We start from the raw sequence: 13,974 nt of genomic DNA on the forward strand, positions 1-13,974 counted from the left end.
TAGGCGCCGCCACTTTGCGCAGCTCCGCTGAGCCGCCGTGATGAGCATGCCTGGTAGTTGTATAGACGAAGTTCATCTTGTATATCGTTTAAAGCTATAGTGTAAGTGGGGCGCGAATGAGTACCTTCGAGGCAATGCAATGCAAATGACTAGTCCGATGACCAGTCATTTAAGCGGAATATAAATTCGGCACCGTAAAAAACGTGCATCATCTTTGACAAAACGCTAGCTTTCGAAGAGTAATAAATTTTTCTTGTGGCAGATTGATCTACGGAAGAGACACACTCTTATGGAATCGCTCCACGCAGACTTAAGGAACAATGCACACGGCAACAACGCTAAGTTGTGGTGCCGGTAAAACGGGGACGATTATCTTTGTTAGCACAGTTCGTAGATGATGTCACTGCAAAAAAAAAAAAAATAGCAATATGCCGGAATTACGATCGCGGCAGTTGATATACAAGCAACGCTTTTTTGCGGAAAACAAAAACAAATCGCACGAAAGTTTTTTTTTTGTTTTTTTTGCCGAACGACGTCCACTTCGATGGCGCGGCACATGGCAGGGCCACTCACAGTGACGTCACACTGTTTCCAAACAGGGAGAGGTCTATTCGAGGCACACTATAGTCAAGCCTGTAATGCTTCGTCACGGCCCTCCCTGTTCGCAACTGAGCACCATGAGCAACATGAGCGCAACAAGAGCGCGCGTTTGAAGCATTTATCTGGCTTAGCTATGGAGTTCATGTCGATTGCAGAAAGTCTATGGCCGGGCTGGTTGTGTGGCCATTCAAAGAAGGCGTTCGCTTCCCCCAAAAAGTCCCAGCCAACTGACATTCCTTCGAGCGGTAGCAAATATTATCCGGTTCAAAATCGCAAACGCGTAATTTTCTTTTGCCTGGTGCATAATGCACATTTCTTGCACATTTCAGTGGGACTTCACCTTTAACTCCTGACGTATTTCTTATTTCTTTTTTAACTCTATTGTACAGAGATTCACTAGTGCCATGTATCTTATTTAATTCTGCACGAAGTGCCACTTTAGAACGTACCTTGTTTATCTTCTCGGAAGCCAGCAGTGCCAACTATTAAAGTTAAATATTATGCTTTATAAAACCTTTATACGCTTGTGTTTCAAACTTGCTGCCACCTCTAAACATTGAAATAGGGTCCTGCAAGTGTAGACAAATGTGTTTCAACCTTTTTGAAAGTGCCCGGCAAAAATCTCGATTAGTCAATTCGTCGATAAAGAATCCTGCATCGAAAGCGATTAATCATCTAAAGGCTGAAATAATCAGTGATTGATCGTTAACGCAATAAAAAATGTAATCAACCATCCCTAATTCGCAAGTGTATAGCCGTTTTTTCAATTAGAACTGGTGCACGTTTACCGCACACCTTCCGCACTAATCCAAGGATGTTCAACGCCAGTTGATTCGTTCGCTTCGCGCACAACAGCAGCTTGGAACGATACAAGACTAGCAAGTCTATGGCCGCCATTTTTGCGAAGAACGAAGCACTAAGCAGAAGGGAATCGTCCACGGTGTTGTGGCTATGCCGGCTACACGTATAAATTCGGCCAGTGTCAAATGAAGCAATTGCTTGTCCTTTTTAAATGCAAATTAATGTCGGTATGGCAGCATTTCAGTAATTTCTCTATATGCGCGTTTTCATTCGAACAAGAGCAGAACGTTATTATCGATATCGCAGAGCCTGAGTAAATATTTTATTTAAAAACTTCAAAGCGAAATCGCGCAACAACCCACCCTGCAACCTGTGCAGGAGCTTGCCAGTAAACACATGCTGACGAGACTCCTTGTCAAGGCCGTTTAAGTCGTCCTACGGACACCGAACTGTGGCACTACATCTCACCGCGCAAGAATCTGCTCACGCGGGTCGCGTAGCTTTGGCTCTGCTGCACGGAACTACCGCAACAAAGTGTAGCCAGTGGATGGAATCGTACTGCGTAGCGATATTCAAACGCGCGCGGAACTGTCTGCAGGTCAAGCTCTGGCCTCTGCTGAAAAGGAACGCCACTGACAAACAGACCACAACCCTGGGACTTTCGTTCGAGATGGGCACGCTGATTTACGAGCTGACCAGCGAGTACAACAACCTGGCTAGCGCCGTCAACGCTAAATGCAACGGAACTTCCCTGACAAGCAGGGAAGCGGTGAGTTTTCGAAGACAAGAATTTCTTTGCTGACTAAGTACGGGTCGTACTGGTGGCACGGGTCGTACGGGCTTAGCATTTCAGGCGCTAAGCCATGCTCCCTAAACGGTTGCAGAAAATAGTGCCCCTTCCTCTTCACAATCTCTCTCCTCCTGGAACTGTGGTTCTGCTCTGGTTGCCCTGTCGACGTTCATAGCCTGTACGAGAAGCTCATCGACCGCTACACGGGACCATACAAAGTTATTCGCAAGATTACCGCCGTGAACTGCGTGAACACTCCGCTGTATCCTAAAGCATCGTCTCCTACTTCACTACCAATTGACGTGGTGTATGTACCACGGCCAAATCCTTATCAACCCGCCAATGCCACACAAACTCAGCGGCTGCCGTGACGCCGCCCGTGACGCCGGTGACGCTGGAGCTGTGGAGCCGCCTGGTGGCATAGAACTCAACCAGAAAAACACAGAGCTAAAATTGCAGTAACCTGCTGTATTCTGCTTCGCTGCTTGTGCAATTTTTCGGCAGCGGCGTAATTGTGAATACGATTGCGCTGCGGTGGAAAATTCACACCAACAGCTTAGCAGAATATAGTATCTGGCTCTGTGTTTGTGTGTTGAGCCTTGCACCACATGCTGGCGCCGCCAATTTAGCAGCTCAGGTTGAGGAGGAGGAGAACTATTTATTTAAAAAAAAAAGAAAGGATAAGCAGGTGTCTTTCTGCTTGTGCGGGAGGCGCCCTTAGTCCAGGGCTCCTGCGGCTCTTGCTGTCTCCCGGGCCCGCCGCACCAGTTGCTGCTGGTTACGAGGGTCCGAACTAGTCAGCACGGCCTCCCACTGCTCGGGTGTGGGGTTGGGTACTTGCGGGGCCGCCTTCACGTTGGGGCACGCCCATGTGGTGTGATATAGGGAGGCGTAATCATTACAAAGGGGACATTTGTATGAATATAGTGTAGGGTGGATTGCGTGTAGTCTGCTTAAATGTGGGTATGTATTGGTTTGTAGTTGTCTCCATGTTACGGCGTCTTCACGTGAGAGGGTCTTGTGTGGAGGTGGGTATTGTCGTCTGTTCAATCTGTGGTGTTGTAGTATGGCGTTGTATTGTAAAGGTACGGGCTCCATGGATGCGTCCGTATCCCTCTCTTGTGGCGCCCGGGAGGCATGAGCTCGGGCTACAGCGTGCGCACGCTGATTTCCACGGAGGGACTCGTGTCCTGGAGTCCACACTATTTCAACGTCCGGGAATGCGGAGGCCTGTTTGAGGAGTCGGTGGGCGATTGAAGATATTCGACCTCTCGCGTAGCTACGGCAAGCTGCCTGGGAGTCGGTAATAATTGTGATGTACTCGTTGGTCAGACTAGAGGTGATGGCCAAGGCGATGGCTGTCTCCTCCGCTGCGAGGGCGCTGGCAGTGCGGACAGTCATCGAGACCACCTCTTGTAGGTTATAGTCGACAACGCTGGCCGTCATGGCTGCTTTTTGGGGGTAATGCGCGGCATCTGTGTATAGTGTGGTGGGGAGACTGCCATATCTTGTCTGTAGAGCTTTTGCGCGAGCTTGGCGACGATCGGCATGATGCTCAGGTTGACGCCCCCGCCCAACCGGCAAACCATCCGGGCTTGCTGGAATACCGGACGCAGTATAATTCTCTTAACGCAGCTATTGCGCATGAACGCTCCAACGGTTCCTTGAACGCGATCGTCAAGAAGCGCTGCACGAGCTGGCAATCAGCTTGGCTGCTTCATCTCATTGTAGAGGGTATGCAAATAAACACATTCCCTTTTCTTCGACGTCCGCGTAATTCCCGTATCAATATAGTAATGAACCACAAACAAGCAGGACCTTTTATCTTATTGGATATCCACTGGCGACATTAATCCTGCGTTTTGTGTAGGTTTGGTGTGTGTCGTGCACTGTACATATCATTTCATTTTTTTCATAATATCCCATCCGCAGGAGCATGCGATGCCTGCCGCCAGGCAGACATGGCTGAGAGCGGGGACTGCTTAGAATTTTGACGTTTGACACATTTACAGCTCCTAAAGGGAAACAGCAAATACTGAAAGAAGAAGAAAACAATAGGAGAGAGTGCTCAGTATTTCCTGTTTGAAGCTTTTGCTCAGGGGTTGTTACCTAAATATATGGGAACAGAGAAATATATTTTATCGCTAATCACCACGCAGAATTCGATGAGATCATTGTTGCATTTAAATGAAGTCGAATTCTATAGTAATTACAGGAAGCAGAGTTTCCATCTAGCCGTCAATTTTTTATTAAATATTATGGAAAATAGCAAAATTTCATGAACGAATATACCAATTTCACAACTCTAACTCAGCAACAAAGATCTAACACTAAGCCACATCTAACACCGCTGCTAAAACGGACAAATTGATGGAATATACACTGCTTTAAATACGCTACTATATGTGCGTAAGACTTTTACAAAACCCTTAGAAGTACCGTAGAAAATTTACACATTTCATTTAGCACATTTCTCCGTTTGAGATACCCCTCTAATCGTTATCTGTGTTTGTATACGGTAGGTGCAGTATCTCTCGTACTTTTCTTCTGTACACACCTCTCATCACCATTCAGCCCTCGACAACCATCATACATCACCTTATGGTCCTCACTTCGTCGCTGTATCGATGATAAATATTATTGCAAGCATCGAATTTGGTTGCACATAGCGGATAATAGACGTGGACGTGAATGGGAAGTCTTGAAACCGAATTGAATACAAATCGAAAAGTGCCAGAAGCGAAGTGAGTCTAATGTCGAATAATTTTCGAATATTGAGCAGGCCATTTTGACCGTTACTGTAAACAGCGCTTCACGTACTACTATATGTTCAACGATAGCAAGATTGTCATAATATGGCGCATTATGAATGGTTCTTTAATAAAAGCGCCAGTTGAGCATTCGGAAAGAATAGGCTGTTTATTCGCACGCTTAGGACTCGTTGGTGAGTGTGTACGGCAGCAGTGTAGCAGGAAAATTCTGGTTACCTGGGCGACGTATTCTTCTCCACTGCATCCAAATTCTCGTATTTATCTGCAGTCATGGATGAAATTTATTGCACCTTTCGTTCACTGTTATGCTTGATCCCGTACAGTCGGCGATTTCCAATATTCGCAAACTACTCCAAAGGCTTTCGTATTTACGGATAGCGACTATTCGATTGGAAGACGCAGTCGAATAGGGGAACATTCGATTCGTTATTTGAAAGTTTCAAATGTTGGCACACCATTAGCATTTATCGAACCGCTTCAATTAAACTTTCGCCTCACATTAAATTTCATCATGTGCATCGGATCTGCACCTGCCTTTCTGTTTACTAATGGGCGTCGAGGGTACTGATTCGACGTCGACTGCTGGCGTTCCGTTCTAGCTCTGCGGATCGGCGAAGGTCGTCGACACAGCCAACCAAAAGTTGGCCACACCGTTCCTCACGTACGGTGGATTCCCGACTGCTGGTAACAAGAGGAGAGTGGTCTTCACGGACTACCTGCACACTGCCACTGAAAAGGTCAGTACATAGCAGCGCAAGCGTGAGGTCGTAATTCGCCAGGATAATTTTTTTTCCACAAACATTTTACCGTTTACGGATTACCGGGTTACACAGAAGACAACCGCGTTGGCGGCGCCAACTGTTGGCGCAGAACTTATTCAAACAAGAACAGGATAATTATTGCAATAGCCAAGTAACTTCTCTACATTGCATCTGGTGTAAATTTTCGCCAGCGGCATAATCGTGAACATGTTATTTGTTTTCTTTTTTTTACAGCGGAGCTGGTAGCCTTTCGGTAGTCGCCATTTTTCGTGTCTCTCCGTGAACAAAAATTATCTCCTAACCGATGGCTCCTAAATGGCTCCTAACCCCCTAAGCAAGCAAAAATGCAATGGCTCATCCTCCCCCCCCCCCCCTTCCGTAATGAAGAGGCTACAAGCACTCAGCAAAGTGTAGCGAACCGTGCGTACATTGTTTAATCATGCATGCAAATACAGAACAGCGAGCGTTTCACTGAAGAACAAGCTCTAAACAAGCACCTATCATAAGCAGCAATTGATCATACCCCCCGTGAGCACGCCAAAAATGCAATGGCTCGCACCCCCGTAAGGCAGAGGATACCAGCCCTCAGGAAAGTGAAGCGAACAGTGCGTGCATTCACTGACATCACCCATACAACACAGAGAACAGCATATATTTCAACAAAGAACACGCTCAAACAAAACAAACATCCGAACCATCATAAAGCATTGCATCAACCTAAGCTGCTGTAGTGGTGATTTTCAAAAGCTTCGCTGGACATCCACGTTTGGAGAGCCGGAATGGCGATTCAATTATCTCAACAACTCAAATGACGTGGACACGTTTCTAAGGTGTTGAGGTTAAGCGAAGCATCAGTAGAGGTCGCTGCTAGCGTTTTTACTTCTGCGCACTTCTCCGATAACCCGATAAACTGCAAACATTAAAAAGTTTCCAAGGCAAGCTAAAGCTCTCTAATATTACAAAGCTTTAGCTTGTCCGAAAACTTCTCTTCGCTTACGGATTACCGGGTTACCGCAGCCGCGGACAACAACATCAATGCTGATTGCGACATCCCGTGACTCTTTGCTCTACTACAATGCGAACTGTTCTTGTATCGCGTGAGTGTTCTCGGTGAAGGAAAATCATAAAGAGGGCGGTCGTTAAGGGGTTTTCCGCTACCAAGGCTTTAAAACAGCACTTATGTACAGTACAGTAGGTCAGTGAAGTATTAGCTTTGCGCGCTACCTGGTTAAACTCTGCGTAACGCGGTACCGGCATTGAAGCGGCCGTACACCACCCTGGTGACCCGGTATACCGCAAACGGTAATGACGTTTACGGACAAGCTAAAATTCTCATCGAAAACTGACTGCTGTGCAGTCAGAAACCACGGCGGACATGCAGTTGTTCACCAAATGCCTGTATCTTTTCTACTACCCCAGCACATTTAGAAATATTATTGCGCCTGCGTGTTCATTGTAGAGATGCACACAGCTACTATTCCATAAAAATTTTAGGAGCTCAGGGTGGATTACTGTGCTTTTGTAACGCAAGAAACGGTAATTTATATTTTCCTTATCAGCCTCTATACAGCACCCAAGCAGACGAAGCGTCCTGCTGAGGTAGTTGCCACTACGACGTAGATCCTGGCTAGCCGCCTCCGATGTTTTCCCAGGAAGCAGCGGGCCGCCCCGGCCGGCCCCTAATCTCGGAGGTCACGCTGATAAGCAGCGACTTGTAGGCTATCCGTCACTTATAGCAAGTGGTGATGGATGTATTTTTTTTTTCCGCTTCTTAATCAGAAGCGGCTATTTTTTTAGAGCTTTGCATGACACTACTGTTCGTATTTCAAACGTCAAATTTTGCACGGAGGTTGGTCGACATCGACACTATCTCAAACTAGGCATATATTCTACGCGTTCCAAAAATTTTGTCGCAGTTGGCCTTCAACGGTGCACGCGTTGCGGAGCGCACGTCGCGCCTTGACCTCTTTTTTTTTTGCAGTTCATGAACGTCAGTGGCGGAACTGGCAGCAACAACCTTCGTAGTCGAGTGGCCTGGATGTTGTTCAACGTGCACCTGGGAGACACGGCGCAGAGATGCGGCGGTATCCGGCCTTTCGAGCTCGAAGATAATTTCTGCAAAGCATTTCTTCCGTCAGGCCAGGGATGCTGAAACAACGCAGGCGATTTCAAAGGAGGAAGATAAAAATGTAAAAAAACATCAATTTCTGCGCTTCACTGTGGCGTGACTCATTGTCTTTAACGCGATAGCGTTAAGGTCACCGTGTTCGAAATTTGGTACGAAACCCCATGCTGGTGGTCCCAAAATTCTTTAAAAAGCTCTGATTCAATGTGATGGGAGTGACGTTTCCCCGGAGCTAGGGAGTGATACTCCTAAAACCACCGTGCCCAGAACCGTTTAAGAAGCGCGGCCAGCCGTTCTAACGTCACGGATCCCAGAGGCAACACTTCGAGGACTGTGAACCCCGGCAGTCCTGCGTGCCGTGCTGTTTACGGCCACTTTCTGCTGGCACAAGCTGGATGCCGCAGTTTCCGCGCCGTGCCTCCGCCGGCACCGTAACGCTTGTAGCTTGGAGCTCGTCATCCTTGGCCACCTGCCGGCACTTACTAGAAGGGCACTAGCCCTCCCTAATCCCAAACTGAGGACGCCGAGCTTGGAGCCGAAGGAAACGTCAAATTCCAGTGTCTATACGCGCCGCTAGGATGCCTCGATGCTTCTCTCCGTTTCAACTGCGACGCTGTTGTCAAGGCGTCCTGATTTGCAACGTCTGGCTAATGTCTGTGGACAGGAAGGCAACAATTTAGGTTTTAAATTTTAATTTAAGAAAATCGGGTGTTATGGTATTCAACAAAAACAGTGAACAGACAGCGGAGGTACAGGGCCAGAAAATACCTCTGGTAACAGAATATAAATACCTTGGTGTATGGATAAACGAGGGCAATATATGTATGGAAACACAGGACAAAAGAAGACTGAAGGTCAAGAGAAATGCAGCCATAATGAAGCACAGAGCGCTGTGGGGATTGAATAGGTACGAGGTCCTCCGAAGCATGTGGAAAGGTGTATTGGTTCCAGGACTTACTTTTGTAAATGCGGTTATTTGCTTTAAATCAGAGGTACAATCAGCACTCAATGGGAAGCAAAGGTCAGGGTGTCGCCTCGCATTGGGCGCTCACGGGAAGACTACAAATGAAGCTGTGCAGGGTGATATGGGCTGGACTAGTTTTCAAGTGAGGGAAGCTCGCAGTAAAATTGAGTATGAAGAACTCCTGAGAAGTATGGAAGAAAGTAAATGGGCTGGGAGAGTGTTCAGGTATATGTACAGGGAAAACACCGATTCACAGTGGAGGAAAAGAACTAGGAAGCTTTCCAGCAAGTATGTGCCCTGTTGGGTGGGCAACACAGCAGCAAAGACGGCCAAGCGGAAAGTCAGAGAGGCTGAAATAGTCTCATGGGTGGCGGCAATGGAAAGGAAACCTGCCATGAGTAACTACTTAAGAGGAAAAAACGAAATCAGGAAAGAAACAATTGATGATAGTTCAAAGGGAAGCTCATTACTTTCCGAAGCGGGATCAGGATGCCTTAGAACACGCACCTATAAATCGGGATATAAGAAGGAAGAAGAAGCGTGTGCTTGCTGCGGTAAAGCTAGGGAAACTATGGATTATGTTTTATTAGAATGTGAAGACGTCTACCCAGCGGCTCATTCAGGCACCACTGGCCTCCTTCAAGCCCTTCGGTTCAGCGGGAGCAGTGGAAAAGTAAACAGGTGCGCAATTGGCATTAGTAAGAGGCGATTGGAGAATTGGTGGACGAAAAGTAGGGAAATGACAAAAAACGGAGACGTACAAAAGCACAGTTAGCAATAGGGATCAGAAAATTTGGTTGTGGAAATTCATAGTGTTTATGTTTTTGTTTTTTGTTGTTGTTGTTGTTGTTGTTGTTTAACTTAGGTAGGACGTTAAGCAGTATAATAGCAAGAGCTTGGTGGCGCAACCCACCGCCCCGTTCCAAAGGGGACGCTCATAACATCCATCCATCCACCCATTCTCTCCACGCCGCAGATCACTCCTGCCATCTGCCGGCTTTTCCTCAAAGAGCGCTCCACTTAGCCATGGCTTCCGAGATTCGAAAATATGGCCATGCCACATCCGCTTGTATTTTAGATGCCCGCGCAGTTGCTCCGAATGCCATTGCAGCCAGTAGTCTACGGCGCCAACACCAGGTGGCCTTAATTATGTTTTCTTTAGAGTATGGACAACTTGCGCAGGGGTCTGCTGCCTGCCTGCTCGCCAGTGTTCGCGCCCAGGGTGGAATAATGTGAGATGTGCATGAACTGGGCAGTGGCGCCGTGGAGAGATCATCTCCGGCGCTCAGCCTGTAAAAGGCACGAGTAGTTCGGGTCCTCCAGGGAGAGGGGGAAATGAGGTCAAATTGTTCGTTTGCGCGCGCTTTCTCAGCAATGTGTCGAGTATTTTAGCGCATAACGAAAAACAAACTGCTTCGTCCCGCATTCTAATACGGGGTACAAGTCCTGCAAAGCTAAGTTCTTGTTTTTTTTTTTTTTCCAAAAGACGATGATCGCCTTTCCAGTGTGTGCGATACCGAGGAAGGATCGATCCCTTCAGCCGAAAGAATATATGCGTGCGAAAAACGCTTCGATCACCAAGTCTTGTGCAATGAATTGACAGCGAAGCGTCGTCTAGTATGCTACTGGAATGCATAACAGTATTTTCCTTTTGCAAGTGAAGCGCGAAACTCAGGGTCATACAGTGGATACAACACACGCGCTGCTGTCCCCCGTCGTCTCTGTTTTATGTGCTCACTTGCACTATGTCGTACCAACAAGGCCGAAATTCTACCCTTCTCGGGTATTTTCCTATATTTTACCGTACCAATAAAACTTTCTTCTTGCACATGTTCTACATCTCTTTAGTTTTCGCACCCTGGGTATATCTGCAAACTCTCGTGTCCTCTCTGTTCAGTCTTCTCGTAGGCGCCGCCGAAACAATCGTCCGATTTAGTTTTAGGTCATCGCATCGAGCCACGTAAGTTTAATTAGCACACAATTCCTTTACTACCAGCGTTATCGTGAATATACTCTTTGTCATGGATAAAGGACATGCTGAAAGAACGGGCTAATTTCATTGCTGCGTGCGTAAAACTTCGTAACGACCGGGTCACCCTCGTAGAAACTGCGTCAGTAACCATGCATCATTAAGGTAGTTGGACGCAAATGTGGATCCCTCATATTAGATCATGATTTTTGCACGTAAAACTTGAGAATTATTTAAGGCGGCTAGCGAAAATGAAAATTCTCAATTTGCTTGATGATGGGCACTAAAGAATAAATTTGAGCCAATGCCACGTAAAAAAGCGAATACAGGTTTTCCAGCATGCAAGTACTCAAATCTACGCAACAATACTTGTTATAGACTACGGGCGTAATACGGAAAATCAACAAATGCCGACCGCGCTCCTCACCTGCGCTTGCGCGGTTTCGTCCAGGAACATAGCTATCCGCGCAGTCAAAAGGGAGATTAGCGAATTAAAATTAAATTAAGGGGTTTTACGTGCCATAACCACGATCTCATTATGGGGCAAGCAGTAGTGGGAGACTCTTCGCAATTCGGACCAGCTGGGGTTCCTTAACGTGCACCTAAATCTAGGTACACGGGTGTTTTCGCACTTCGCCCCCATCGAAATGCGGCAAAAGGGAATTGAAAAAAAGTGATCTTCAGTGACAAAAGCAACCACCTCGATGCTTGAAATAAGTGCTCTCAGACTCTATCTCTCTCTTTCTCAGCGTCACATATATGCATTTACAGATGGAACAGCCCACGCACATTTTTTTTTTCCAAGCTGCCACACGAAACATGCACTTGTGCCCTCAAGATATACCGTTATCTCCTGATAAAACTGCATCAAGTATTTGGTATTCAACAGCGCCTACTCCTTACGCAGTAACCATTGCGGCATTGCGACAAGCTTAAGGCAATCCCGCTGGCCGAAGATGCCGCCAGGGCTCAAGGGCTCGAAGCCGTCACCTAGGTATAGAGGGCTAGATCTCACATCTGCTGTCCTAATATAAAGTTTATTTTTCCTCCTCCTCCTCCTCCTCTTCGTAATTTGCACGCGAAAAGAGGCAAACTAAGCCTTTGTAAGCTGTCTGCTGTAATGACCATGCATCGCATATGCTACATTAACTTGCATATACTAAACGTTACGATTGATAAGCACGGAAAAAGTTATCCATAGCATATAGCACGGCGCTTTGATGCGCTGAAGATTCTCAGTTGTTGATAGTTCAGCGCACCAGTTACTAAAGTTACTTACTGTACCAAATATGTTTAATTCAAATGCCACTTACTTATTTTTTTCATACAGATCCATTCCCCATATCCAGAAACATAGATGAACCGAATCTTCTAATTCTCCCTGTTGGGAAGTGCGTTTGGGCATTAAAGCACCGTTGTTGTAGTTTTATTGTAAGTTTTCTTCATTTCGACTGTCACTGTCAAACGTTAAGCTGTGCATTTGCAAACTCCCATAGTGGGCACGACCCACCGACTCAATATCACCAACAACCACGTCAGCTTGTCGAGTTTTATTATCCCTTAAAAAAAATATGTCTCTCCTAAAAATAACCCCGATTCATGCCAAACATTCCTCACTGGGTTGCGTCATTTCGTCGGGGGTAAAAGAAACCAACAGCGCCGTTTTCCGTTAGCACGAGCGAGCACCTGCAGACAGGCACGCGAAAGCGTTCTGTTTGGGCCGTTACTGTCCGGCAACGGTCACGCAGCTCGGCGGGCCTTCGCTCTGGTCCCGTGCCCAGTCCTACCACCCGGTCTCGTCGGCTATCGCCCTTGCAGTCTTGCCCTCTCGGCGCTGAAATTCGGCTGCCGCCCATCGGGACACGTCAGCGTGAGCACCGGTGACTCTCTGGGTGGGTCCTTTCTTTATGGAGACGCTCCTTGGGCAGGCCCTGTTCTCGGCTTCTTGCCCCGCGGGCGCTGATAAACCGATATGCCAAGGGAACTCCTACGCGTCTCTGAAACGACACCTGCTTAGCAGTACATCTCTGATCGCACGGAACACGCGTCACGTATCAGAACTTAGGCTCCGTTCGGTTTGCGAGGTTACGAAATTAGCGCACTCACAAGAACGTATAGCTTGACCTGTTTTAAAAAAGCAGGCCTATCATTTGGAACCTAGCGCATGAAATCGGACGCCATGAAGATAAGATCGGTTTAGAACCTATTCGCTTTACATTTCTGCGCCACAGTAGACTTTCCGCTTCCCTCGATATCTAGCGCACATAGCGTCTCAAGTTCCTTGACAACTGCGTAGCTAATATGCAACGCTGTTCATCTTCGCAGTGCAAGCGGAGAAGCTGATACTTCGCTGACCAGAAATTTCCAGCTTTACAAGTATCACGCCGGCTTTACGCCTGCAGCGATTTGATCTAAGTGTAGCATTAGTCAGCGAAATGGTAGTGTAGCGCAAAAAACCAGGAAATAACAATTCTAAGAGACAGACAGAAACGAAGACGCCGCTACATCTTCTCTTCATCCCGGATCTTCTCACACCTTCTCTTTTGTCTGTCTCTTAGAATCTTCTCCGGTTTTTTAGCGCTACAATATCGTGTCGTTCAGCAAACACCAACTCGCCCCAAAATAAAGTTATTGTATAGCGTCGCTCCTTCGCGCTATTGAATGTGGAAAATAAATTGTCCCGACGTAAGCATGTTTGTCCCGGAAACGACTTACGGTGAAGGACATCAAAAGCGGGATTTGCCAAATTCGCCAAAGGCGATTAGGGCGACGTGTCTTCCCCAAAGCATGGTCCTTGTCCACACGAATTCGATTCTTTAGAAAGATGATGCGATGTGCCACCGTCTAATTCGTGCAAACGCGGCTAATCTCGCATGTGTAGTACACGTTCTTCATCCCATCACCGACTACATATCGTCCCGTTCTCGGCTCGCTTCGGCTTTATTTCCAGAGCACGCCACAAAAAACGTACACACGCACCGTGGCTATCACAGCTAAGGCATGCAAACACTCGGCTAAAATTTAGCACGCGGCGTCCCTAACACATTGCGGGTTATCAGAAACGCACTGTTTGCGCAGCACTCCGTTATTGATCATCTGTTGGAAGTCGACGTCGCCTGACCACGAGCTGTCGACTAATTTCACAGCCTCGCCCACTCTTCGTCACCCAACGAACGTCCAAGAACGCTAAACA

The 13,974-nt window shown here is 47.1% G+C and overlaps 1 protein-coding gene across 1 annotated transcript in view; it reads left to right on the forward strand.

Annotated features, from left to right (window-relative positions):
* Positions 1 to 8,413, forward strand: part of LOC129385569 (uncharacterized) — a 39,519-nt gene extending 31,106 nt beyond the window's left edge. Inside the window, exons 9-11 of the mRNA XM_055072269.2 lie at positions 2,000 to 2,170; positions 5,562 to 5,699; positions 7,705 to 8,413. Coding sequence (XP_054928244.1) covers positions 2,000 to 2,170; positions 5,562 to 5,699; positions 7,705 to 7,875 — 480 coding nt within the window. The 3' untranslated portion in view covers positions 7,876 to 8,413. The remainder of the gene's footprint in view (positions 1 to 1,999; positions 2,171 to 5,561; positions 5,700 to 7,704) is intronic.
* Positions 8,414 to 13,974: the final 5,561 nt, after the last annotated feature.

This window comes from Dermacentor andersoni, chromosome 7 (genome assembly GCF_023375885.2).
Source record: "Dermacentor andersoni chromosome 7, qqDerAnde1_hic_scaffold, whole genome shotgun sequence".
Lineage (NCBI taxonomy): Eukaryota > Metazoa > Arthropoda > Arachnida > Ixodida > Ixodidae > Dermacentor > Dermacentor andersoni.